At 43.7% G+C, this 26,085-nt stretch overlaps 1 protein-coding gene across 3 annotated transcripts; it reads right to left on the bottom strand.

Annotated features, from left to right (window-relative positions):
* Positions 1 to 227: 227 nt before the first annotated feature.
* Positions 228 to 25,349, bottom strand: LOC149857143 (fatty acyl-CoA hydrolase precursor, medium chain-like). Of its 3 annotated transcripts, XM_090063933.1 has the most exons (16): positions 25,309 to 25,349; positions 24,234 to 24,299; positions 19,277 to 19,471; positions 13,071 to 13,281; positions 11,727 to 11,871; positions 10,744 to 10,877; positions 9,388 to 9,541; positions 7,731 to 7,832; positions 5,751 to 5,855; positions 5,566 to 5,616; positions 4,699 to 4,839; positions 4,524 to 4,604; positions 3,249 to 3,396; positions 2,311 to 2,442; positions 1,935 to 2,007; positions 228 to 581 (listed from the first exon to the last, which is right to left on the bottom strand). In XM_090063933.1, coding segments are annotated over exons 4-16 (1,452 nt in total). In that variant the 5' UTR covers positions 13,073 to 13,281; positions 19,277 to 19,471; positions 24,234 to 24,299; positions 25,309 to 25,349; the 3' UTR covers positions 228 to 397. The 3 variants fall into 3 exon arrangements, with proteins under 3 accessions (XP_089920059.1, XP_089920058.1, XP_089920057.1); XM_090063932.1 differs by lacking the exons at positions 24,234 to 24,299; positions 25,309 to 25,349 and having other exon boundaries at positions 19,277 to 20,754; XM_090063931.1 differs by lacking the exons at positions 19,277 to 19,471; positions 24,234 to 24,299; positions 25,309 to 25,349 and adding an exon at positions 16,820 to 16,922.
* Between the last annotated feature and the right edge of the window lie 736 nt (positions 25,350 to 26,085).

Here is a 26,085-nt window from a genome sequence, read left to right as displayed (position 1 = left end):
CGCAGCCCCTTCCTCATGACGGTGCGCAGGCTGGCATGCAAGCGTAAAGCTTTGGGTCGGTCAAGGGCTTCTTCAGAAGTTTCCCCTGACGCTGGAAGATGTGTGGCTGGGGCAACCCGAAAAAGGACTTTACCCTGTCATCCCAGCCCAATCTCAGCGTGCAGTCAGCGTGTGATATCATTTTACCTTCTTTGTAGCAGAATTTCATCAAAATGTATGCTCAACTCTTTAGCATGGCTTAATGCATGACCAACCACCTTTAATTGTTTAAAGATTAACTTTGAGAAAGGAACCAGAAATAAGGAATCAGCTTCAGCCTCATCCACCTTCCCCGCTCACGCGTGCTTGATGCCAGGCCCAGGTCCTGGCTTGCTTTATTTCTCCTGGGATGAGGCGCTCAGCCTCCCAACGCCACGTGCTCGCTCTGGCTATGAGGCATCTCGACAGGCAGCAGATTTGTCCAGAACGCCACTTTATCCTCCTTCAGTCTCTTTGCCACCTTCTGCTTTAGATCTATCACCAGGTACTGCTCGGTCTTATCGTAGGCTGGCCACTTCACCAAGCCACGTCCATTAGGAGTCCTGCAAGCAATAGCATGAAGCACTGTGTTGGCACAGCGTCTGTCACTGTCACTAGAACTTACCAAGGGTCTAATAATCTTGGTAACGTAAGTGATGGTGTAGCTGTGATAGTCCAGAAATTACACCAAAGGCAAGGATTGCTTAGGGCAGTCCCTTTTATTGGACTTCTGTGTTGGGATGCAATTAGACAAGCTTTCCAATTCAGGACATTCTTCCTCAGGTCTTTGCTGTGTCACCCGGTTGCTGAAAGGGGAGTGAACAGGGTAAGACTGGATTTATAAGAACGTAAGAGTTGGCACTGACTGGGTCAGACTATAGGTCCATCCTGCCCAGGCTCCTGTGTCACACAGGAAGAGAGCAGATGCTGAAAGAGTGAACTGCATATCACCAGGGTGTGTTCCACTCTTCCCCTCTCATTTGCAGCCTTCAGCATAGTAGGGCTCAACCTTTTTCCCTGGCAGGCCTGATGGGCAGTGCCTAGTCCTCCCATGGCAGACAAGATTCTTTGGGTAAATCTGATATCTTTTATTAGACCAACTCCAGATGTCAAATTCAACCAACGAACCTTGTCTGCCTATGTCCTTAGACCAACACTACTACAACCTACACCCTTGTTCCTCCCATGGGCATTAGACAAGCTTCTAAATGTAAGACCCTCTTCTTCAGGTCTCCCTGAGATTAGGCCCACCAACCAGACCCAGCCTGTAGGTGGACTGGGCACTGCCCATCCAGCCCGCTGGGAAAAAAGGTTGAGCACCAGTATCCTATAGCTTCAATGCTGGAGGCTACAAGTGAGAGGAACAGTGGAAAACACCCTGGTCTTGGCCTGTTCTGCTTTCTGCCCATGTGACACAAGACTAGGCAAGATGGACCTATGGTCTGATCCAATCAATGGCAGTACTTATGTCCTTATGAATCTGGCCGTATCCTGTTTGTTACCCTTTCAACAGCTGTTCTCTGATGCTGGGTGACAGGAGTGACCAGAGGAAGAATGTCGTACATTGGTAAGCTTGTCTAACTTTATCCCAACTACATAACTGGTCCAATAAAGGAGATCACCCTAAGAAGCATCCCGAGGCATCCTCAGGACATGCCTTTGCCAAACTGATCCAGAGTGAAACAGCTAATATTTCTATATTTATTTGACAGCAGATCTACTACTCCATTTTCAAAGGTATGGATGCAGTGGCTCTTCAGCCAACTCATTCTGTTTACCTGGAGGTCTACTCTTGATCACATTAGAAAGGATTTGTGTTTAAAACAGTACTGTAAACTCCAGAAACTAACTAGGTCTAGTTCTAACAGGCTGAGGCAATAAAGGTAACATGATCCTTAAGTAAGTAGGAGTCTCACCCACAGCGAGCAAAGTTAGCCCAGTATTTCATCATTGTTCTACTAAGTTTAGTCTCATCTTCTGTAGCTCCACCTGCAAGTGAGATATAAAATTGTCATGTTAGCACAAAACAAAAAAGTAGGTTCCCGCAGAATTGATTCCAGTAAAAATGAAGACGTGTGCTACCCATTGCAAACTTCTTGGAGCTTTTCAGGAGTAGGGACTACAAGACTGGATCTGTATATGGGGTACCTGGTGAAAAATTTTAGTCCACTATTACAAGACAAAACCAAAAATCATTCTTTATATTTCTAAGCTATACTTCAAGAGTCAAATAATAATAATGGCTTTGATGGGGCCTTAATAAGAATTTTCTAGCAAGCACAGATACATTACCAGCTAAGAAGGGCTTTCCTAGGACATAGCCAAGTTCACTTCCATGATCCGCTTGTACAAAAGGTGGTTTAATAAGTGCTTCTTCACTTGGTCTATGGCGAAATTCATAAAAGTAGACTGGATTGCCAGCATCTAGTTGAAAACAAATTAAGATCAAGGGTTCCAATACAAAAAATATATTTTACCCAAAACAGTAGATTTAAAATCAAGATTAACTTGGATAAACTCTTAATCTCATGCTATCCATATTATTTGCCAGTGAACTATTCATCATAAATTAGACTTCATATAAATATTTAATTTCAAAGACTACTACAAAAGTGCCTTATGACACTTCAGGCACTTCCATAAATGGTGTTAGTAGAGAATTTATGAACTCAAAACTGGATTATAACACAGGAAAAAAAAGTTGTAAATGAAAGGAATCCCCAAGTTTTTTTTCTCCTCGGTTTTTCCTTGCCCCGTAACCCTTATACATTTTCCTGGTTCTGTAGAAAAAGAAAAGGGCTCAACTCACTATTTTTTTAATATTTAGATCTATATTCTGCTCTATCCAGAAAAGCTCTGAGCAGCTTACAAGGAACAGTAGATGGTACCCCATACGCAGATAAAAATATAAAGCACATGTCTCTTGCAGTACAGTGTAACTGAAAATATTACAAGTAAAATGAGTATTAACGATGTAGATTGTGAGTCTACATATAGGTTTTTATGGCAACATGACTCTCAGGGTTAGCAAGAGAGCACCAGAGCTATTTATTTTTCTGAGGTGTTTCAGAAAACTGTATAGGAAATATTGGCTAAGAATATTAAAGATAATCGGTGGAAGACAGAAGGGAACAGACAGGAGCTTAATACCTGGTCAAGCTTTGAACAGAATGGAATTAAGGATGCAATTTAACCTTTTCCCCCCAATAAGTACAAAACAGGGGACTCACCTCGGTGATACCTGGCTGTTACAATGGATGGAACAAGAAAAACTGCATCTTCTAACAAGTCTAGCATCCCATCTCGTACCTGAATTTGGTCTTTTGGATTCTGTACATATTCATTAAACACTCGATTAACTAGTTTGTGAGGCAGTTTCTGGAATGAGGAATGAAGATAATTGTAATAATGATGATCAGGGATCCTGGGTTTCTCTGATTTAAAAAAAACCCCAATTTTCAGATTAAAAAGAGTAACCCAAAATCCACATTTTTCCATGATTTACAATGAAACACCACTAATATTAATAAATGAAACACCACCAATTTTAGTGGTGTTTCATTTTAATCATGGAAACATGGATTTGGGGTTACTCTTTTTAATCCAAAAATTGGGGATTTTTTTTTTTAAATCAGAGAAACCCAGGATTCCTGATGATGATACTTACTGGACAACACAGCAGCACCCAAGAGGTTCATTTGTGCTTTGCCAATTACTACCTTAGCTCCTCGGAAAGAAAATCCCTCATCTTAGTAGACTAGAGGTAATACTTCAAAATCGGAGTTAGAGTGGTTTGCTGGACTACAACCGTGGCATTATTTTGACACCTACTAAGTTTATGAATCAGTTGAGGTGACAAGCAAACAGTGGCTTGGTCCCTCCCTCATGAGGAAATGAATCGTGTGAGAGCACAGAAATTCTGCGCATTTCCATCAAATTCTCCTGCCCGGGTTGGGAGCCCCCGATATACCCACATACCCTTTGGGGAAAGGCCAAGATTGTTACCACCTCTGGGTAGTACAATCTTCCGGTTCCACAGAAAATACCCTCTGCAGGGTCTTTACCTCTACACTTCTTCCTGGTACTTCCTTCTCCCTAAAATCTCTGGGCAGGATAGACATGTAGGAGCTGGGCTGTCAGAGATATACTTGTATTTGGCTGATCATGCTTTTATTAATGAATTGGCCTCAGCCATGGATGGAAAAACAGCAGAGCTTCTAGCAGATGTTGTGGGGTTTCCAATTCTACTGGCATTAGGAGCTTTTTGTGTGTTCTCTTTGTTTGGGGACTTGTCTGTCAATATGCTGTGGCCTCCATTAAGAATTTTTTGCCAAGACCCAGATATACCTTTCACAAAAGGAACATAGCTTCCTCCATTAATGGCGCAGTTGCCTGTAATACTTTCCTGCACAATCAATTTAAATATTAAGGGTTTGGTGTGAAGAGATAGAGAGCAAGTTGGAGTGTACCCATCATTAATGAATTAATGTGAAATAATCACTTACCGTGACTGACTGTAAGCCTTTTATAACTTGAATTGCTGTTTCTTTGTCCAACCCATCTACATAAGGAGGAAATTTCAGGAGCTACATAGGGAAAAGAACCTGTTTACTGTCATCTTCTATATTCCTACAGGCTAACAAACTGATTTAGAATGAAAGATCATTATAAGTATCTTACAGTAGGAAGCAGGAATCCAAGTTCATCATTAGTTACTCCTATTATACGTGGGACGGTGTTCATCATTTTGTTAGCCAGTAGCTTCTTAGGACTTTTAGGAAAAAAAACACCATCCACAACTGTGTAGATGAATACAGGATGCTGGATAAAAACAAAACTCTTTGTTACTTACAAATTATTTTTGTCTTTGGAAATTATTTTCAGATTTCCATTCTAAGTATTCTTATCAGAGATGGCAATTTTTTTTAAGCTCTGCTCTGAATTTCTACTGCAGACATTCTGCACTGCTTATGACTGTGTACTTGGCTTGGTATGGACAGTAATAATAGCTAACCTCCATCGTGTCTCATATTAATTTTGCATCAGCAGAATGGGGAGCAAAATTAACTTAGATGTGTGAACTAGAGAAGAACTGGGAAGCTAACTAACTGATGGCAGAAACTAGACACGATCATGTAATAATGGCCCTAACTAAATTACCACAGTGCAGAAAAGGTACTTTTCAAAAAGTCTGTACTTTCTACAGAGTTCTGATCAATCCCAGTATGTTCTCCCAATGCACAGGATCTCTCTCCTGCCATATCATGCAGGACTTCCTCTCTCTTGTGCTATGTCTGCCCCTCTTGGCCCAAAACGTATTGTGCTGGTGGTTAGCATGCTCCTACGAGCTGTACAAATGATTGTTTTTCATTTTGTGCATTTTCACAAAATGTGTCTAAACTTTGGCTTGCAGTCTTGCATTGGCATTTTTCACATTTATTTCTTCCTTAGAAACTGTGAATTTTTCCTGTATGACTGAAGTGAAAATGCTTCTGCAAAAGGACACAAATATTTCAAAGCCCACAGAGGAAAGTAAGAAAATGTCACCTCTTTAGATTCTGGAGTTGATGCATTGCTCAAGTATAGTGTTGTGAAGTCCTGAAAAAAGCAAGAGGAGTTATGTGATGGTTTTACTTTACTTTAATTTTAGAGTCCACAGTTTTTTAAATGTTATTTTATAGCAGTAAAAGTATAAGAGTCACTTCATACGCAGTGAATACAGCATCACTTACCAGGTCGAGAGTAATCTTTACTATTTCCTTTTCTGATTTTCCCCTTAGGCAGTGCACTATTTTAGCAGAACTGGGTGATTCACAGCCAGATACACGAGCAATTCTCTGCAATCGGTTGAAACAAACCAGTCACTCATCTCTTCATGGCTCTCTTTACTTCCCTGGGGGACTATACTTTAATATGGGTGGAAAGTCTATATGCTCTAACAGTGATAGGAGGCAACAAGTTATGCTCATATAGTTAAGATACAGAAACACATCAGTGCAGCCAGTCTAGGAAAAAAACATGATAGAAACTGATGGTCAGGCCTTGTGCATGGCCTAACAAGATCTCAGACATTGCAAGAAGGATTCAGATTTAGAATATCACCATGTAGACAATAGTAAGAAAAAGTAACTGTTAAATAGCACTTTACTGTAGACAGGACTATTCTAGGGCTTTTGGGACAGGGTAATGATTATTTTAGAGGATCTCTAGTTTAAACTGATTTCATTGTTTTAAAGGTCCAAAATCTCTTGAGCCACATTAATAATTAGATGAGAAAGAGAGAAGAGTATTTCTGCGAAGAGAGCTGATGTTCCTGCATTTCAAAAACTTTTTAAGTGATACAGCTGAAGGGAACTCGGGAGACCATATAGCCTGGGGGGGCAAAATGCGGCCCATGGGCCGGATGCGGCCCGCCAGGCCGTTCTATCTGGCCCGCAGGGCCCCTAAAAAATTTAGAAAATTAGTATTTATCTGCCCCTGGCTGCCTGTCATGCAGCCCTCGATGGGTTTCCAAAACTCAGTAAGCGGCCCTCCGCCCAAAATAATTGCCCACCCCGATATAGTCCAACCACCTCTTCAAGGCAAGATCATCGCGGTCTAAACTATCTCAGCCAAATGTTTGTCTAACCAACACTTTAAAACTTTCAGGGATGGAGATTCCTCAACCTCATTCAGTAATCTGTACCAGTGCTTTTCCACCCTCATAATTAGAAAGTTCTTCCTAATATGCAACTGATATTTCTTCTGTTGCAATTTAATTAATTGTTAATTGTTGTCCTGCCCCAATGACATCCCAAGCAATTTTCAGAAGACAAATATTTCTAAGAGTGGGAGCAAGGCTAAGCCAAAACAGTTTGAATATGTCAACAGTATTAATGCACGTATAGATGAACACCTTGATAGCAAAGGGCATAGGTAGCGGAAGGCTGGGACTAAGGGGCTTAACCCCGCCAAATTGGGCCTGTGACAGCAGCTGTACTGCTTCAGCACCGTATCCAGCACCCCTGCTACATGCTCCTTTGCTGCTGCATGTACAGCAGTAGCACATGCTGGCCCCTGAAACAGCTCTGCAGGAGGCAGAGGCGGGAGTCAGGCAGGCGTGTCCCACACCACCCAGCTCTCCCAAGTAATATTTTCTCCCACTGCTTATGGCAAAGGGTGTCTGTACATGAGCTCTGTAGTAGAGGTGGGGATGGGGTGTGTGCGTGTTTTAATTAGAGTGGCTTTTGAAAGCTGCTCTAATTAAAACACCTACAGTATGTCAGCATCCCATGTTTCAGAATGGCAGTGGGAGCTGCTCTAATTAAAACACCCACAGTATTCAGCAATCCATGTTTCAAAATGGCAGTGGGGGCATTTTAACTAAATCTTGTTTTACAAGATTTAATTAAAGTGTTCCCGCTGTGATTTTGAAATGTGGGGGTGCTGCATACATGAGACGCTGCAACATGCTGGAGAGTTTTGATTAGAACGCTCCAGCAGACTCGATTAATTGATTATTCTGCCCTGACCTATTCCAATCAGAATGTGTCAGAGCATGTGTAAAAGTGCTTAAAGTGTCAAGCATACACTCTTACTGTGCACAGAAATGCAGACATTTATATCTACAGTTATGTTGTTCCAGGGACAAACCAGGTTCTAGTCTTTGAAAAAGCAGTGTAAATGTAGAAAGCTTGTAAGAATGCTTCTTAAAAGTATCACAAAGAATCTACTTTAGTTTGTTCCCTCGGATGGTCAGTAAACAAAGGACTGTATGCAACTCCGCTTTCCGAGATGGCCTTATGAAACAAGCCCTTTGCCAGTGGAGACAGGACCTGGAAAAAAGGAAAAGAAGGAATTGAACAACAGTGCCATGTCATGAATTGCATTTTAACAGTGGTGTTTCACTTTTAGTGGGTATGCAGGCAAGGAGGCTCAGGTGCTCCAAGGACATGAGGCCTCACTACTCTGGCTGGACCCCTCTGGCTCAGACACACCACACTGAGTGTGGCTCCTTGGGCTCCAGCCCCTTATCTAGCTCTCCAGCCCCTCTGGCCGCAAGCTCTTCCTCTCTCTCAGTAGTTTCTGCCCTTTCTCAGGCAATGCTAGGCTCCTGGGTCCCTGTACACACATTATAATTATATGCTTGTTAATATAATTAATATGGCCCAAATAGATTATGTACTTACATGTGCTTCACCCATTATATACTTCACCCATTTAAGCCACTGGCAGGGAGTACTCCCCTAGCTCTGTCTGACCCAATGCATGCTTGCTCCCAGTGCCACAGTGGACTCCGCACACATGGTTCCAGGTCACTCATGGTCACTTGTGGGGGATTGGGAACCACTGGACCAAGTGCCCTCTGTTATCCCCTGAGCTCCAGCCCTGGGGCTGTAACAGACAGAGCCTAGGGAACCCAGATCAGTAGAGACAAGGTGCAAGGCTACACATGCAGTACATGGGGAGTGGGGAGGGGGTGGGAAGGGCAAGGGGTGGAAAAGAGGACACACGAACCCCAGGAGCGGGAAGGGGGCAAGCCAAGGGTGTGCTGAGGCACAACCACTGCCACTACAACCAGGTAGAACTGCACTGCGCACCTCCTGCAGAGCCACATTGGGAAATGGCGGCAGCAGAAAGTCAGGCCCACCAGTATTACATCACACAGGCAGGTGTGCCACTTCTGCTGCAACTCCCACTGGTTCGGCTCTGACGCACCTCCTGAAACCTGGCTGCGCAGGGCGGGTTCACCCTGCAGTGGTGGTGGCGGCATGGCACCCCGGCAATTCCTTACAACACCCTGGCTGAGAACCACTGCCTTAGTGCAATAGGCTGTTGGGCTTGGAAGGAAGGACCTTTGAGTTGAATTTATTTCACTTTTGAAAATAAATATTGTAAGACCATGTCAAATGGTCCGTAAATGCACGCTAAGTTTCAGACCTCTTAAAATATTTGGTGAAGCATACCTTCTCGGTCCAGAAAAAAAGGACATGCTTTTCAGAAAGTTGGTTTATGTGGTGGATTCCCAAATCCAGGCCTGGTTAATCATCACTTTGTGTTGTTCCCATGGCTGCTATGCTGATGGCATATGCAAGTGACATTTACTAGAGATCTGAAATGAGGCACAAGACCTAACCTAGGCAACATCCACACAGGTGTGAATTTTGATTGGGGGCTGCAATATTATTCTTGTCTCAACTGTTTGAAAGAACTCCATACTCAGTGGAAGATGACTCAGTCATCAAGGTATTAAATTAAACAGAAGATTTTCATCAATTAGGATCTCTTTTTTGGTATCAAACTGTCCCTAGTTGAAGGTAACATACACTTGTTCCCATCTGATTAGGATATTTTAAAGTTAATTAAAGTTAATGATCACTGTAAACCTACAAGGGCCGAAGCACTCAATCCTCCTGCAGACTGTCCAGATATGGTGACGGACCCTGGATCTCCTCCAAAAAATGCAATATTTTCCTGAATCCAAATCAGAGCTGCCACTTGATCCAAGTAACCCCAGTTACCACGGGCGTGTTCATCACCAGTGCTGAAACAAGAGGACATATATGGGACATGGGTAGCTCTTGGTGGAGTTTCAGATATTTGGTTACATGAAACACCGAAGGAACGTATCTAAGCTGCGGTGGGAGCAAGAGGCTGAAAATGGAACTCTTGGCGGTGTCAGAATAGGACACCGACCTCTGAACTCTTGAGAGCTCAAGAGGAATAGGGTCAATGTTCTTATGTTCAAGCACTACTTGCCTATGTTGTTGGCACCAGCTAAGTAGCATGCAGCTAAACAGTCTTCTCACACTCTTTGAGGATGTTATTTTATTTTGCTCTGCATTCAGACCCACCATACTCCCCCTTCTGTAACAATTGTAAAATATTGATAACTGCCTATTTGTGGGGGTGGAAGGAGGATGAGTCTGTGTGAGTGACGGTGTCTTAAATTTGTATTATCCTGTGATTAAAATAGTACGTGATAAAAACTGAATGAATGCATGTATACAAGTTCTTGGTATAAGAATGAAATGTAAAGGTAAATAAATATCTGGTGATAAGTTTCAGTGGGTGTATGTACATATGCAATTAATTTGAAGCAATAAACTCCGGTGCATATTGCACCGGAGTTTATTGCTCCCAGGTGCCGCATTTACATGTATGCGTGGGGCTGGAGCATGTTCAGATGGGTGCCACCTAGCTCAACATGCTGTGGAGGGGTTGGCTGGGGCATGAGGGTGCTTCAATGTGGGGCTAACTGGCAGGCAGCCTCTGCACTGAAGCACCCTTGTGCCCCAGCCAGCCCCACCAGCATCTACATGTGTATTGCTGTGCAGTAAATAACTCTGCAGTAGGATAGTACTTGTATTTACTATCCTGTGGTGAAGTTTATTAGTTTAACGCAGCCTTATAGAGCTGCAAACAGACGCAGAGACTTTACTGTGGAGCTAGTTAGGCAGGTCCACAGTAAACATCTTGTGTAGATGTGCCCAATGTCCAAAAAGCCATTTTAAACGAGGCAGAAAGAAATGGGTCCATTTCAAGAACATCTTAAGATAAATGTAAGAACCAATTAAGGGCATAGTTTGAAAGTGATTTAACTTTCTAAAATTATTCAAAAACTTGCATAAATCAAATAGATGTTTAGCTACTCAAATTTTACATGGCAATCCTTTGTGAATCCATTTCCTTAGACATATACACTTCTGGAAGTGCTTTGGAAAAAATTAGGATACAGTGTCTTACGTAAAAAATCCAGGGATGCCTACTCGGTACTGAGGTGTTACAAACATCACGTTTTCAAAGGCTGCTAATGCTGAGCCATCATATGTTGAAGCCGCACCCAACACTAACCCTCCTCCAGGAAGCCAAACTAAAACCTGAAGGAGGAAAAAAAAAAAAGAGTTGAGTTACCTGTTACTTTAATATACCAATACTGTAATATATCAGAGGGTTGCATGTCGGGCAAATCTCAGCGAAGTTTAATAATCTAAACAGGTAGAGCCTGTTTAGCTGCATTTGCAAGTATGCATACAGTAGTCAAGTGCTGTGAAGCTTCTCTTGCTCAGTCAAAGTAAGCTCTGGAGCAAATTGGCACTGAACTCAAGGGGTGATGCATTCAATTATGGGTGTGTACAGAAGTTGCTTTTTTCCACTTAAAGCACTTTATTGCCATGACCTAACAGAAGTGCACAGGTTAACAGCACTTTAAAAATGGGTATAGCGCTTGCAGTTAGCCCTTGTTAAATGAGGTATTAAATTTGAAGCACTGTAGCAACCTAGAACACTTTAAATAACTTCTTTACTCTGGTCAAATTTCTCACTAGTGGAGAAGCTCCAAGAGGTTGTGGAGCATCCCCTGCCTCCTAGTCTGGAAAATGCAGGAGGCTCAGAGGCCGCTCCCACCCCACAAGGACTTCTGTTATGTTTAAGAGCATTGTAACTTTATAGTGCTATAAAAAGTGCTCTAAATTACAGCACTGTAAAACATGCATGGAGCACTTCTGTACACACTATTTCAAGGCTTAATTTGTTCTGTGGGTCACACAGATGTAAGACTGACTATACAACCAGGGAAACAGAAAAGTAGCCTCTAAAACTTTTCACTTATTTGACCGAATAGAGTCCTAGAGTAAGCGAGCACCAAACTCAATGAGAGAGGCACTCTTGGAACCTATGGTTTAACTAGCTGTATCAGGTCACAATGGAGATTAGGTGAGTTTACTTACTGGTAGCTTCTCCTGTTTCTTTGAATCAGCAGGTACATACACGTTCAAGTACAAGCAATCTTCAGATATTTGTAAAGAGACTTTTTCTTTTCTGTTAGTGAGTGTGTCTGATAGAAGCTGTCCAGTCTCCTTGTCTTGCAGACACCTTAATAATTTAAAAAATATATATTTTTCAAATGATCAGTACAAATACAATAACAACAATCCTCAGATGTTTGTTCACAAATCCTTCCCTCCTCTGATAGGTTCCCAGATTTGTTAGTAACAGATAACTTACAATTATTTTCCTTCATTAATATAAAAACATTTTTCCCCACATATCTGCTGATCAAGCATCCACTGAGGAGGAGCCACACAGACAATGGCCAGTTTCCAGCAGGACACAAGGAAATGAAGGCTCAATGTTTTCATCTCTCTAAACATCACAGCAATTTGCTTGCAAACTAAGACAAAGCAGGTGCATCTACATGTGTGATTAATGAGCATGGATAAACTCTGGAGCTTATTGCTCCAGAGCTTTTTTGTGCTCAGCAGTGCATATGTAGATTCTGCCCTGGCTGGCTGGGGCACAGGGTTTCTCAGCATGGGGTTAGCCCTGCACTGAGAAACCCTGTGCCTTAGCTAGCCCCACACAGCACATGGAGACAGGGGAAGCAGCTGCTCTCTGCATCTCATACGTTGCCATGTGGCTGCCTGGGGTGCAGCGTGCCTCAGCACAGGGGCTGCTTACTAGCTAGCCCTGTGCTGAGAAACCCTGTGCCCCAGCCAGCTGGGGCCACATCTACACGTGCCCTAAGGAGGGCACATGTGTAGATACTGGGACATTTACTGAGCAGATAGTCAATTGTGCAGTAAACGTTTTGTGTAGATGCACCCAGCTAAGACAAACAAGTCTCCTTCCACCTAGTTTCATTCAGGGAAAATGAAAGATCAGCTGTTCATGATGGTGTTAGGTACTCATAGAAGACAGATATTACAATGATCCTGCAGTCAGACTGTTTGTATAGAATGGAATTGGCTACAACTATAGTACTGGTTGAGTGACTTGCGTGGCATTTTGTTCCTCCAAGCATTTTCTTAGCTCCTGGTCAGATCTGCTCCTGAGCTATATGCTTCTCACATATTCTAAGTGTCATTGCTCAAGCCGCTTAAGTTTCCCAGGAATCACCTGCAAAATTCACCCAATTCTAAACACTCTGCTGGCAGTAACCCATCCCAGTTCAATGCCTTCAGAAGAGCTAATTTACCAAGATTTCAACTGCCCCAAGCATTAGGCCTGTGGGTTTCACCTAGATTTTAATATTAATTTAACTCAGCCATCCAAATGCCATGTCAGTGTCTTACATAGGAGGGTAGGAAGTTGCGTCTCGGACATCCTGCCATGGCTTAGGTGGCTGCGGTGGGCGAAACCTCAAGGGGCCAATGGGTGGCTTTGCAAAAGGAATTCCCAGGAAAACATTGACACGTTTCCCAGCTCCAGCTGCTTCTACTTGGATTTGCTTCCCACGGAGTTTCCCATATTTGGTATCCACTTCTGGTTGTGTTACACATTGTCCTGTGAACCACATGCACAAAATCAGGTTATACAGTGCTATGTTCAAAAGGGTACAAGAAGTCTCTAAGACTTTTCATGCATTTTAAACATTTCTCCTCTCCTACAGAAGAATTCTGTAAATATTGACACCTAATTAATTTTTCCCACCCCTTTCAACTAGGGCTGTGCGAAATTTCAATGGGTGTTTTGTTTCAAAGCTGTTTTGATGAGTTTTACGCTCGAAACAGCGAAATTGAAATGAAACAAAAGGTTTCAAAATAACTTTGATACAAAATGATGCCACTCGAAACATTTCAAAAGTTTCAAAATGTTTTGCGTTTCGAAGCTGGGTTTGCTGCAGTGCGGGCCCCCAGATCTGCGCAGGCCCCCACTTCCACATGTGGGATGACAGCATGCTGCCAGCTGGGGCCAGCAGCAGCACCAGGCTTCCTGGTGCTCGGTTCCCCAGCATTCAGCACTGGTCCCAGCCGGCAGCGGCAGCCCGCTGTAATCCCATGCGCAGACCTAGGGGCATGTACCCCTGGGAGGAGTCTAGCACAGCTCTGAAGCCCTCCTGGGGGCACGGGCCTCCAGATCTGCATGCGGAATGACAGCAAGTGATACAAGTTTTGCTTGTCAGCAGTTTGAGGTGCAGTTTTCCAGAAACCCCTGCACCTATCTCCTTGAAACTTGGCAGGCTTCATGCCTTCAGAAGGGGCTACCATCCCTGCAATCATCTGAATCAGGCAAGAAATGACAAAGTTATAGGCATTTTCATGATTGCCCATTATAGCTTATGGGCGAAACATTGAAACATGTTGAAACAGAGAAACAGTTCGACGAAATGAAACATAACAGTGCTTTGAAATGAAATGATGAAACGAAACACTGTCCCTTCAAAACGGTGAAATGGAAGTTGAAATGAAATGATGCTGTTTCACAATGCCCTACTTTCAACCCTACCTCTGGTCATATTTATTAGAAGTCTCTATCTGAAGTTTACTAACGGTCTATCTAAACAAAAGATCATGAATTTGTTTGATTAAGGCCCACAATGTAGCATTTAGCTAATAAGTGGTGGAAGACAGTAACAAAACATATGGCTTTCAAAGTATTTTTGTATATTAGGCAGTGCATCTTTAACCCTGGAAGAGGTACTTACCATTCATTGAAAATACGTGTAAAAGGAAAAGTTAAACTCCTTCAGGAAGTTCTAATGGCCTCCAAAGCAAAAACAAAGAAAATGTCCCTGTGCATAATAAAGGTATATGCAATGCAAGTCCACTCTGGAACTGGGCCTCTGTTGCTGGAGAGACTTTGCTTGGTGGTGGAAGAGGAGGGTATGTGACTGATGCAAGGGAGGCACCACAGACAGCTTCGGCAAACACAGGGCACAGCATTAGGTAAGGATTTTTGGCCTGGGTTTCAGAGCAAGGAACTTTCTTATTCAACTTGTTCTCAGAGATATGATGCACTGCGCATTCTATGCAAGTAAACAAGATTTCCACAGGGCTATTTCTGACTCCATCAACTATTTTGCCTCCTAATTGGGACTACCTACATTACCCCGATTTGGTGCATTTCCTCAAGTTAAAAATGGTAAGAGTCTGATCTTCTCAACACTTTAACAAATTGGAGAATTTCTAGGGAAAACCTTGCAGCCAGATCAATCACCATGTGACAAATACTCTGCATTATGAATTAGGTATGAATCCTATTTATAAAATGAGAATGTCTCTTTAATTACTATTATCATGGGTGATATCCTGCTTTCCCTTGTTCCCCACAAAGTCACTTGGAGTTTGACTCTTGAGTTCAGTATGATCAGGACTTCATATTGAAGACCAATCATAAAAGTTAACCCTTAGCAACCTTGGGTGTGCCATAACTCAATCAACATCCTTTCTTACACCTATTTAAACTCAGTCCTCAGAGTCTAGTTTAAGGCAGGATTTTTTTGTTTGTCTACTTAGATAGTATGAGTATTTGCATACTTTTTGACTAAGCTGGGAATGTTAGGATCTAGACTTAATTTAGGTTGGCCTTTGGATGAGAGGCTAAAATTGAACTTGGTTTTGAGTTTGATAGCACAAACTCCATAGGGTTCTCCTGAGATGCCAGCCTAGTTGATTTAAACACTGACAAGATCAATTATTGTTATAAGAGTACTACATTTTGCTTGGACTCTGAGTAGATCCATAAAATAAGACATTTCCAGACTTACCTCCTACCTTGAACCATACGTGAAGCATGAACATGCTTTCAGGGATTTGATTTCTCTTTCCAACCTCCAAAGGTAAAGAGAGAATGACTGAGGCTCTGCCCATTGTTACTTAATTCTATACTATCCTTAAGTAGACCAACTGTGTAGCTGGGAGAGACACTGGGCAAGCTTTCAGGCACAAAGTGCTATAACGCACAGATAGCAAATAATTCTACTTTTAGCTGTTGTTTATGGGGTCAAATTAATGCCTAACATCCCCCCACTATGACACCGACTGTGCCATGGCCACTATTACAATTATGCCAGGGAACTGTCTCAGCACAGTTTAATCCCAGTTGTGTTAAATAGCTCAGCAAGATGATGCTTACTGTAACGTACACTGCTCTAGCCTTAGGCTCTTGCATTCTGGCTGCCTTTGGGAAAAGGTGAGACTTTTCTGTGCTCTTTACGAGCCCTGATGAATGATCCAGACCCGCTGAGTAAGGACTGTTGTCTTTAGCCAGTAGAGTAACTAAAGGGGCATGACCCCAGGCACCCAGTAAAGGGAGTGCTGGATTAGAAATGGGGGCTTGAGGTTCCACCGAAACGGAAAACATGGAGACTCTGATGGGAGGTGGTGCTGCTGACAGTCAGGTTACTTTTGACCCTGGAGTCACCTCCAAATTAAGGGCTTTGCTTGGTCACTCACCATATAAAACTGCACTGGTTGTGGAGCCCAGGGAGAATTAACATGGCAGCTGACAGTGACACCTGCCCTCAAGGCAGTCCTCTGTCCTTGTTCCACTCCATTCTGCATGGCCAGAGCCTCAAGCTCCCCTGCCTGCACTCTAGCAGCTCCTTGTGCAAACCCTATCACGTAGGCTTCTGCTCTTCAGGGTGCAGACTCCACCAGTTAGACCTCTGCCTTCACCTGCAGTGGGTGTGGTGGCTTGAGACCTTATAGCACAAGCTCTTTGCACAAGGGACTGTTTCACTGCTTGCAAGATGTGAATTTATGTCACTGAACAAGTGACTTTATTGATTATAATCTTAAGAGTTCACCTGCAGCAAGCAGGTACCTGTCCCAATGTGGAAAGTTCCCTTAATGTGGAAACATGTACAGATCATAAGAACTTATGTTGCCACAAACAGGCATAAACCTGAAAACAAGTCAAGGAAAAGAAATCACAAACCGTTTGATATCCAGACTTCAGGATTTTTCTTCTAAGTAGTTTACAAGTGTTAAGGTCCAGCATTAAAACGCACAGAAGTAAAAGAAGCTCCAAATTAATTGTCTTTACATTTGTTCTTTTTGTCTCAGGAAAGGTCACACTACAAAAAAGCTTCAAATCTTACCATTAGCTGTAAGAGCCGTGAAGCAAGCTGTGAGAACAAGGGACAGCAGCAAAGCATTCTCCCCACCTGACATTTTGCAGGTGTGTCAGATAGTTGCTGCTCAAGTTCCTTCCTTTAAATACTCAGTAACATGTAGATGTTATGCAAGACAAACATCCGGGAACACATACAATTGAGGACATAAGTTATTTGCTGATTGAAGTGCATTGAAATCAGGATCCGTTACCATTTAAAAAGCACTCCTGAAATAGTGGCACCAATTCCTTTGAGAGTCAAGTTGGAACTTGCCCCATAATTAATTAAACTACATAGTACAGGGGGCTTAGGAAGAGTGCATCATGTCACCTGACGTTCCACAGGCTGCCTGGACCACTTAAGCCTGTAAAAGCTGCATAAATGCAGATTTTGGGTGGTTTGACATAAACACTACAGTTGGTCAGAAATTTTCAGACCGAAGAACATTCCACTGAGATAATTTGAGTAAATATTTTTTCAGGCAGGTATCATTCTCCTCATTTCTAGGGAAAATAATTTTGACAATCTCAAAATATTTCAAGTCATGTTTAGAGCCAGGCTGGCAGTTCCTGTGGAACAGTAGCATAATGAGAGGTGGCCAACAGGAGCACCTGTCCTGGGTGCCCACTTGTGGGGAGCTCAAAAACAGCTCCCCTGTTAGTGTCAGCCCAGGCACCACTACTGCTGCAGCCCCCCCAGCCCCTGTCACACCCTTGCTACCCTGGTACACTGCAGACCCTGATAGTTAAGCCTCTGCTGCAGGAAAATGAATATAATCTCTGAAACAGATAAATGATTCTGAATACCCCTAACTGAGCACTGCTCTATTCCAAGTGAACATGAAGATTGCTTAACCTGCTTCTGTCATTTTCATGATCTCATTTACTTTGGTATAAATAAGGGAGAAAAGACGGAAATTGCTTTGACTGTAAATAGAGCACAGAGACAATGGGTTAGTAAGACCAAATAATTCAGAGGTGTAGGTATGGAAGACCTGTACAATCTCTGCATTGACATGGGGTTATCTGATACTTGTGGAACCGAAACTCCCAGCATGCGTGTGCATGTATGCAAATGTTTCTGAGACTGAGTGGGGTGTGTTGGTTTTAATTGTATTTGACATCAGAACCAAGCTTCTCTTCTAGTCAGATTCTTAACAGGAGGCAGATTGACTTGACAAACCAGACCAAAGCTCTGATAAAGCACCTAAGGCCAGACTTAGGTAGAATTAAGGCATCCAGATCCTAAACTGCAATCTTAACGCACACACTCAGCAGCCAGGTCACTTTGAAGGTGCTTCCTTGTTTGACTTTAGCAGTCTCTAGACACTAGAGTTTTGCAAGAACTGCAGTCTGAGCAGCTTGGCACATAATTCATGTCAAACATGGTAAGGATTTAGAAACTGGCATTTCTCTGCCAATATTCCCTGAGGGGCAAGAGCCGCTGGACAGACTCAGAGGACACCTATGAAACCTCAACAGGTTTGTGCTCCCTACACATGGCGATCACAGCTCCTACTTGATTAATGTCCTCCTTAGCTAGAGGAGGTTCAGACCTTCATCTCTCACTTCCTAAGGGCACTGGGCCATTCAGGTACCTTCTACCTCCCCTGGTGAAATTATGCTATGTGCAGCTAAATATGCACAAGTCAGTGGGCCAAAGAAAGGAGCCTATCCATGTTATCAAGGCTTCAGAGCCTACACCAGAAAGTGTAAAACCTCAGCTCTAAATTTTGCTTCTGAAATTTTTTATGCATTTTACATCACACAGAAACCTTCCTGAAAGCAGGGCTGTAACCTATAACTCCTCCATTAGCCTACACTAATTTTTGCTTGTTATGGGTGGACCGGACACAGAGTTTGATGGGTGGGAGCTCAGAAGCAGAGGCTGCTGCTATATGTACAGGAAGGGGAATGGGAACAAGACCCAAGTATTTCTCACTGTTGATGTGAAGGCACATAGGGAAAACAGGGGGAGACACAGGTATCTAGGTTGAAGGAGAGAAAGCCTGGGGATCAGGGAAAGCTCTGCAGGCAGGGAAGGAAGCTGTCACCTCTGCAGCCATTGTAGGGGATGTAGGTGACTTATAACTCTTGTTAGTGGTGGGGGAAGGGGACAATTTAAACGTTTTGGTGGTGTGCCGCAGGGTTCAGGGCTGGTACTCAAGAGACAAAGGAGTTTTAATTTCTAGAGCTTATGCGATGTCACATTTTATGCTACTGTGTAACAGCAGATGGAGACTGTTCTAAAAGAGAGCTGCACACAAAGAAAGTTGTGCTCATATGATGCATGAATGCATTAACATTTTTAACACGAAAGTTAATGGTTACATTCACAGCAGGACCATTCTCCTGATTTTCTATCTGTGCACAACCATACTTTTATGACGACTAACAGTTAGGCAACAACAAATGTAAATGCTGTAAAAAATCATGACCTTACCTTGTCAAAAGAAGTGAAGGTGTCAGTCCTTTCTGACTGCGAACCATGGAATAACATCCAGTATGTTAACAGCCTGTTCTCATACGATCTGTAGTATTGCCAGGTTAGAAACACGAGCAACTTTCATTGTTGTCCTCAGGTAAGTTTTCAGGTGCCTCAAGGAAGTCAAACTTCTCTCAGCCGACGCTATAGGCACTGGGATAGTTAAGTAAAGCACATTGAGTTTTGACAGATTTGGAAGGGTATCACGCAATGTCATTTCACACAAGAGTCGCAGTCCTTTCAAGCTGGGTGGGCTCCTCTTCCTCATTGCTCTTGTCAGCATTGCCATCTTTGAACATTTGGGAAAAAATGTTGATTTCAGAGTTCAGATTGTCTTGACTGATAGATACTGTAAGGGGTGGAAATGTTGTTTGTCCTTCACAAGGGAAGATGACTGCATCCAGCAGGGTGGCGGGGGGAGAAGAGAGAAAGGAAGTGGGAAAGAAAAAGGGAGGGAGAAAAGAGAAAGTGAGGAAAAAGGAGAAAGAAGAGAGAGGAAAGAGAGAGGCTAGGTCGTGTGGGTACGCAGGTGACTTATAAGCCTTATTTGCTCTGAACAATCTGCTGCAGCAGAGGCAGGAGAGCAGTGAGGACTGGACATTAGAGGTTTGTTTTCCTGGCCATGCGCTTCCTCGCTGCTAGTGAAGGACCCTTGGGCTGAGACTGAAGGGCCTGGGGTCCTCGCTGCCTCTGCTGTGCTCCACTACTCGAAGGCCAGTGCTCCGCTCTGGATCGACGACTTCCAGGATGGACGGTCATGAGCGATTTGCTCCCATGACTGGCTTGATGCCGAAACTCTTTAGGGACATCTTTAGTGTGTCCTTGTACCGCTTCTTTGATGCGCCACGAAAGCGTACTCCATTTGACAGTTCGCCGTAGAAGCTTTTCTTCAGCAGGCAAGTGTTGGGCATTCGTGAAAGATGGCCAGCCCATCTTAGCTGTGCCAGTGTAGATACTGGGGAGAGTTGATCTTCTGAGCACCTCAGCGTTCAGAGTTTGTCCTGCCATTTGATTTTTAATATCTTTCGCAGGCAGCACAGGTGGAAGTGGTTTAATTTCTTGGTATGACACTGGTAGACGGTCTAGGTTTTGCAGCCATAAAAGGAGGGTCGGAAGGATGATGGCTTTGTAAAAGTAGTCTTTTACCTCCTTAATAGGAGTATCCAGAGTGCTGTACAATATTTCATTCCTTATAGTAGTCCTCGGCTGGTCAGAGAAGGACTTTCCCCCTCTTCCCAGTTTTGTGGGAATAACCTGCTTGTGAGGCACAAAAGGGCCAGGATAGCTGTTTTTCTCTCACAGTTCATTAATGTGATAAAAGGTTTTGGATGCAAAATCATCACCTCTCATTTCCTTTAGTATGAACACTGTGGATTTAGCCATCACCATTGCTGTATGATACATAGTCTTTTGACTGAAGAAGTTTGGAAAGGTTATTTGTTGGCATTAGCACTCCCATGCATAAAAACCATGCAGCACAGAAAGCTGAAGTCTTGCATATTTCTGAGAAGTGCAAAAGCTTCAGTTCCAGCTTTTGAACCCCCATGTGCAATTTTGTCCAGAGCTTGAATTATTTAATCAAAATTTTCCAAAACAACTTTGATAGCTTCAACTTGACAGTTCCATTGAGTGTCACTGAGTGATTTAAGAGTAGTTGGATCCCCAGAAAAAATAATTCTGATGTAGTTTTTACAAAGACAGCATGTCTCTCTGAGTTTATGCCAATGAAAGGCTGTACAGCCTGGAGACTTCTGGAAGCATTTCAGACAACTGGATCGCAGGAAACTGTCCACTATGCACAGATTTGATATATGAACATAGCAGTAAACTTAGTAAGCCAGAGGATTTTTGCTAAGTATCACCATGCCCACACCTTTATAAGGTTTCTCATGCTAGTGGCTCCATTTATAGCATTGACCTCTTAGAGCTGAAACATCAAGTCCCAAGGTTATAATGTACTCTTGATCAGTGTGGCAAGTGAAGCACCATCTGTAGAAGCCAGTAAACTACTCTTGTATGTCAAAAGGTTGGCTTACGTAATGCACTATAAGAACAACTTCTTCATGCTTTGACAGATCCATTGTTTCATTTGCAATGATGGAAAACACTCCAGCTTCTTTGACTTCAGGTACAGTTGAATCTAGCACTTGTGAAGCCATAATTTCCATTAATTAATTCTGACTTGAGCTGCGTAGGTAGCTGAAGTACTTCTCTCCGTTAACTGTAGTTCGTTGAATCCGTTCATTATATGTACTACACAGTTTCATCAATTCCTGCAAACTGCCTTGATTTGTGGAATCTATTCCCTTATCATTTCCCCTCAAAGATATACCCTGGCAAGCGCAAAATAAAGCACGGTTTCAAAATAATTATTTTGACTGTCAAGTTGAGACATAACGCCCCTTGTTTTACAGGACTGCAGCTATCCTTCCATTTAGCAACAACTTCTAGATGGAATTCACACTTCGAATGTTAATGAAATCTTTCATTTACTTTCTTCTATGTTTTATACCTGCCTGAATGTTCTGGTTTTATTCCAATGGGCATGGCTGGAAAATCAATTACTGGCTAACATGGACCTTCTTCAATATTTTCTAAAGCTACATCTAGTCCAAAGCAAGGGTCTCTTTTATTGAAAGCTGCACTAACCTCTGTGGGCATCTTTACACATGCTCCAGGGTGGAGGAGGCGGGCAGGCACTTTAATTATAGCAGTTCCAAGAGCCATTCTAATTAAAGTGCACACAGCATCGTGTGTATTCATAGATTTTCATAGATTTCATAGACATTAGGGCTGGAAGGAACCTTGGAAAACCTTCAAGTCCAGCCCCCTGCCCCATGGGCAGGAAGTCAGCTGGGGTCATAGGATCTCAGCAAGATAAGCATCCAATTTACTCTTGAAGGTTTCAGTATAGATGCTTGAACCACTTCCAATGGCAGGCTGTTCCCGACCTTGGGGGCTCGGACAATAAAGAAATTCTTCCTTATGTCCAGCCTGAAACGGTCTTGTAGTAGTTTATGACCATTCAACCTCATCATCCCTTGGGGCGCTCTGGTGAACAAACATTCCCCCAGATTCTGGTGGTCACCCCTGATAAACTTATAGGTGGCCATCAGATCACCCCTGAGCCTGTGCTTTTCCAGGCTAAAGAGCCCCATGGCTCTCAGCCTGTTGTCGTAAGATCTGTTTTCCAGACCTCTGATCATGCACGTGGCTCTCCTCTGCACTCTCTCAAGCTTCTCCACATCCTTTTTGAATTGTGGGGCCCAAAACTGGACGCAGTACTCCAGCTGCGGCCTCACCAAGGCCGAGTACAAGGGGAGAATGACTTCCCGGGATTTGCTTGAGACGCATTTATGGATGCAAGCCAGTATTTTGGTTGCTTTACTAGCCGCAGCATCGCATTGCAGGCTCATGTTCATCTTGTGGTCAATGATGACCCCCAAGTCTCTTTCTTCCATAGTGCTAGCCAGTGTAGCACTGCTGAGCCTATAAGGATGCTGCAGATTTTTCTTTCCAAGGTGGAGAACCTTGCATTTTTCGGTGTTAAACACCATCAGGTTCTCCTCCACCCATTTGCTGAGCCTGTCCAGGTCAGCCTGGATCACCCGCCTGTCTTCTGGCGTGGATGCTTTGCCCCAAAGTTTGGTGTCATCGGCGAACTTGGCCAGTCCACTTCTGACTCCACTGTCCACATCATTAATGAAGATGTTGAACAATGTGGGTCCAAGAACAGAGCCTTGGGGGACCCCACTGGTCACAGGACACCATGATGATTGACTTCAGCCAGTTACTACCCTCTGGGTCTGACCACAGAGCCAATTCCCAGCCAGCGGATCGTGGTGGACCCAAAGCCACAATTGGCCAGTTTCGCCAAGAGGTGATCATTCAGCCTCCTGTGCTTCAAAATGGTGGTGGGGGTGCTTTAAGTGCCCCTGCTGACATTTTGAAGTGTAGGGACACTGAATATACAAGACATAGAGACTGCTGGAGCATGATAACTGATTAATCAAGTCTGCTCTGATATGTGCTAATTAGAAACTGTCGGAGCAGATGTCCAGCATGTGTATAGGTGCCCTGTATGAGTGCTTGAATTGGAATCTGTGTATCGTTGTCACTAGAGGTGCACCGATACATCAGTCCAATATCAGTTTGGTACCAATATAAAGAAAACTGTCCGTATCAGATATTAACCTGATGGGGCTGATAATTTGGCTGATAAATTCCCATGCTGAGTGCAGCCGCAGCACCACACTCAGGAAGTGAAGAGTGGAGCCAGCAGCGAGAAGAGCTGCCTCCAGTTGGTAAGTCTCGTGTGGTAGAAGGGGAGGGGGGAGGGAAGAAGTGTGTAGCAGGGAGATTGATGTTCCCCATGGTGAGGGAGGGGGCAGGGGCAGGAGTTGCCCAGGCAGTGTGGAAGAGTGGGGGGCCAGAGCCATGGCTCATTGGGGGGGGGAGGGAGGTGGCTCCTTGCACCTTGGGGAGGGGGGCATGGGGGGAGGGGCATGTGCCCCATGATCCATGCAAGGCGGGGTGGGTTGCATTATTAAATTAACTAATTTTAAACATAGACTGTCCTCGACCTGCTTTTCAGAAAAATACATAAAAAGCATAATAAAATGCCAAGGGCTAATGAAGACTGCACAGGGGAGAGAGGGAGAAAGGGAAATAAACCTGCTCGTGCCCTTCTCCTCCCCAGGCTGGCAGTGAGTATCACTCTCAGCAGCTTCCAGCACCACAGAGAAATTCTGCGCTTTGATGCTGATTCTGTCACTGCCGCCAGATGGACCCGAACAGAGGAGGAACTGCATGCTGCGACCGGCGGGGAAGCCTCCAGCATGGGCTTGGAGAATGCAAGGACTCTCAGCCCCCAGCGCTGGTGAGAACGCACCTGACCTAACCATACTGAGCTCACCTGTAGGAACTGGGATGTCATGGGGTTGGAGGACGTCTCTGCAGATTGGCCGAGTCCCTGGGAAAACTGCAATGACAGAGAAGAGGAAATCAGTAGAGGGAAGTCCAGGGTGGAGATGGAGAGACACACACCGGGACATGGGGAGAGCCAGACATCCTGCCCATGCTTTCTTTTTATTGTGGAGAATGGACTCCTGGGGATTGTGGGCAGTTAGCCTGGATCCTGTTAGTGAAAGACCCCGGGCTGAGACTGAAGGGCCTGGGGTCCAGCAGATCTCTTCAGATAGTGTCCTGGAACTTGAGCGACTATAGAGATATGGAGGCTTGTAGCAGGAGCGGGATGGGGGCAGTCCAACAGCACCCCTCACTTGGGGTAGTGCCAGCTACGGTTATAGGTTCGCCCTTGGCCACTTGGTTCCTGGTATGGGGTGCTTACTCAGACCTCCATGCCCCTGGGTTTGTCCTCGAGTTGGCATACAGGTGAAGGGTCAAAGACACTGATTGGTTTTAAAGTTCTGAAATAAACCAGTGATTGTCAACCCCTTGCTGTTAGTTAAAACAATGTGGGGGTGGAGGCATAGATCCCCTTCGGATCTCTCTCTCTTTCTCTCACAGTGACACTGGATCCCACCTGTGGCAGTGGCAGGGACAGAACGAGGCACTGCTCCCCGGCTGCATGCTGCTGGTGGCACACCAGTGGTCTCTGCTCCCGGGGGACCTGCAGCAGGCTCTGCCTGCTGCCGCTGGGCTGCCGGCTGCTGCCACTTGCCCAGCCTCTGGTTGTGGGGAAGCAGCACCCCAGTCACCTTTCACAAATCCCTCCTTTGAAAGCTTGTCTAACTTTATCCCAACTACATAGCTGGTCCAATAAAAGAGATCACTCTAAGAAATCCTTGTCTTGCACAATTTCTGGACTATAATATCCCTCTTAGACTACCATAACATTTATGATAATCATAAGCCTGAAATAAGCTTTTCTGGGTAAAGGAAATCCTAGATGGTCTGTTTAAAAAAATTCTCTGTGCCCATGACTTGCTCCTTCCACATATGAGTTACTTGAAGGCTTCATGTCCTACCTAAAATATGCAAGGGCACCCAGTCTGTACTGAATTGTTATAAACACATCATTTTCAAAGGCTGCTATTGCTGATGCATCATACATTGAAGCTGCTTCCAGAACTAATCCACCTCCAGGAATCCATACTACCATCTGCAAAAAACAGAAAGGCTTAGTACTACCTGCTACTGACATCCTGATTTCATTTTGGTTGTGAAATTCAGATCAACGATTGTTGTTCTTTCTAGGATAAAGTACTATTTTTGTGCTACTTGACCATAATAAAATCCTGCCTTCCATACCTGCCTTGGATCATAGTTTTATTGTTCATAAATATTATATACACGTAATTATAGATACATGTAGTTCATAGTTCTAGTTCAGGACTCTTTTGAGAATTGGAATCTCAGTCTTAAAGGGAAGCCATGCATATTCACTGTTATGTGAGGCCATCTGAATTAAAATCAAATAGGTATTTAAGAATTAAAGAGCTGTGAATAAGCTGCACATGCAACAGATAGACTGATCTAGTTTGCAAAATCAGTCTGTAAAACTCAATGTACAAGATTGCACAAATGAATCAAATGCTCTACAGTTTCTCTCATACGATAAATTAAGCCCAGGAGTAAATAGCCAGAAAACTCAATGGAGAGACAGACTCTCTGATGCCAAGGCTTCATTTGTTCCATGAGGACACTTTAGAAACTAATTAAAGTACAACTTCTTTTCTATAGGTTTACTTACCGGTAGCTTATCCTTTTGGCCTTATTTGGCAGGCGTGTACAGTTGAGGTACA

Source organism: Crocodylus siamensis, chromosome 9 (genome assembly GCF_052110815.1).
Source record: "Crocodylus siamensis isolate JL-2025a chromosome 9, ASM5211081v1, whole genome shotgun sequence".
Lineage (NCBI taxonomy): Eukaryota > Metazoa > Chordata > Crocodylia > Crocodylidae > Crocodylus > Crocodylus siamensis.
Note: the sequence above shows the minus strand (reverse complement) of the source record. Positions and strands in the feature narration are given on the sequence as shown.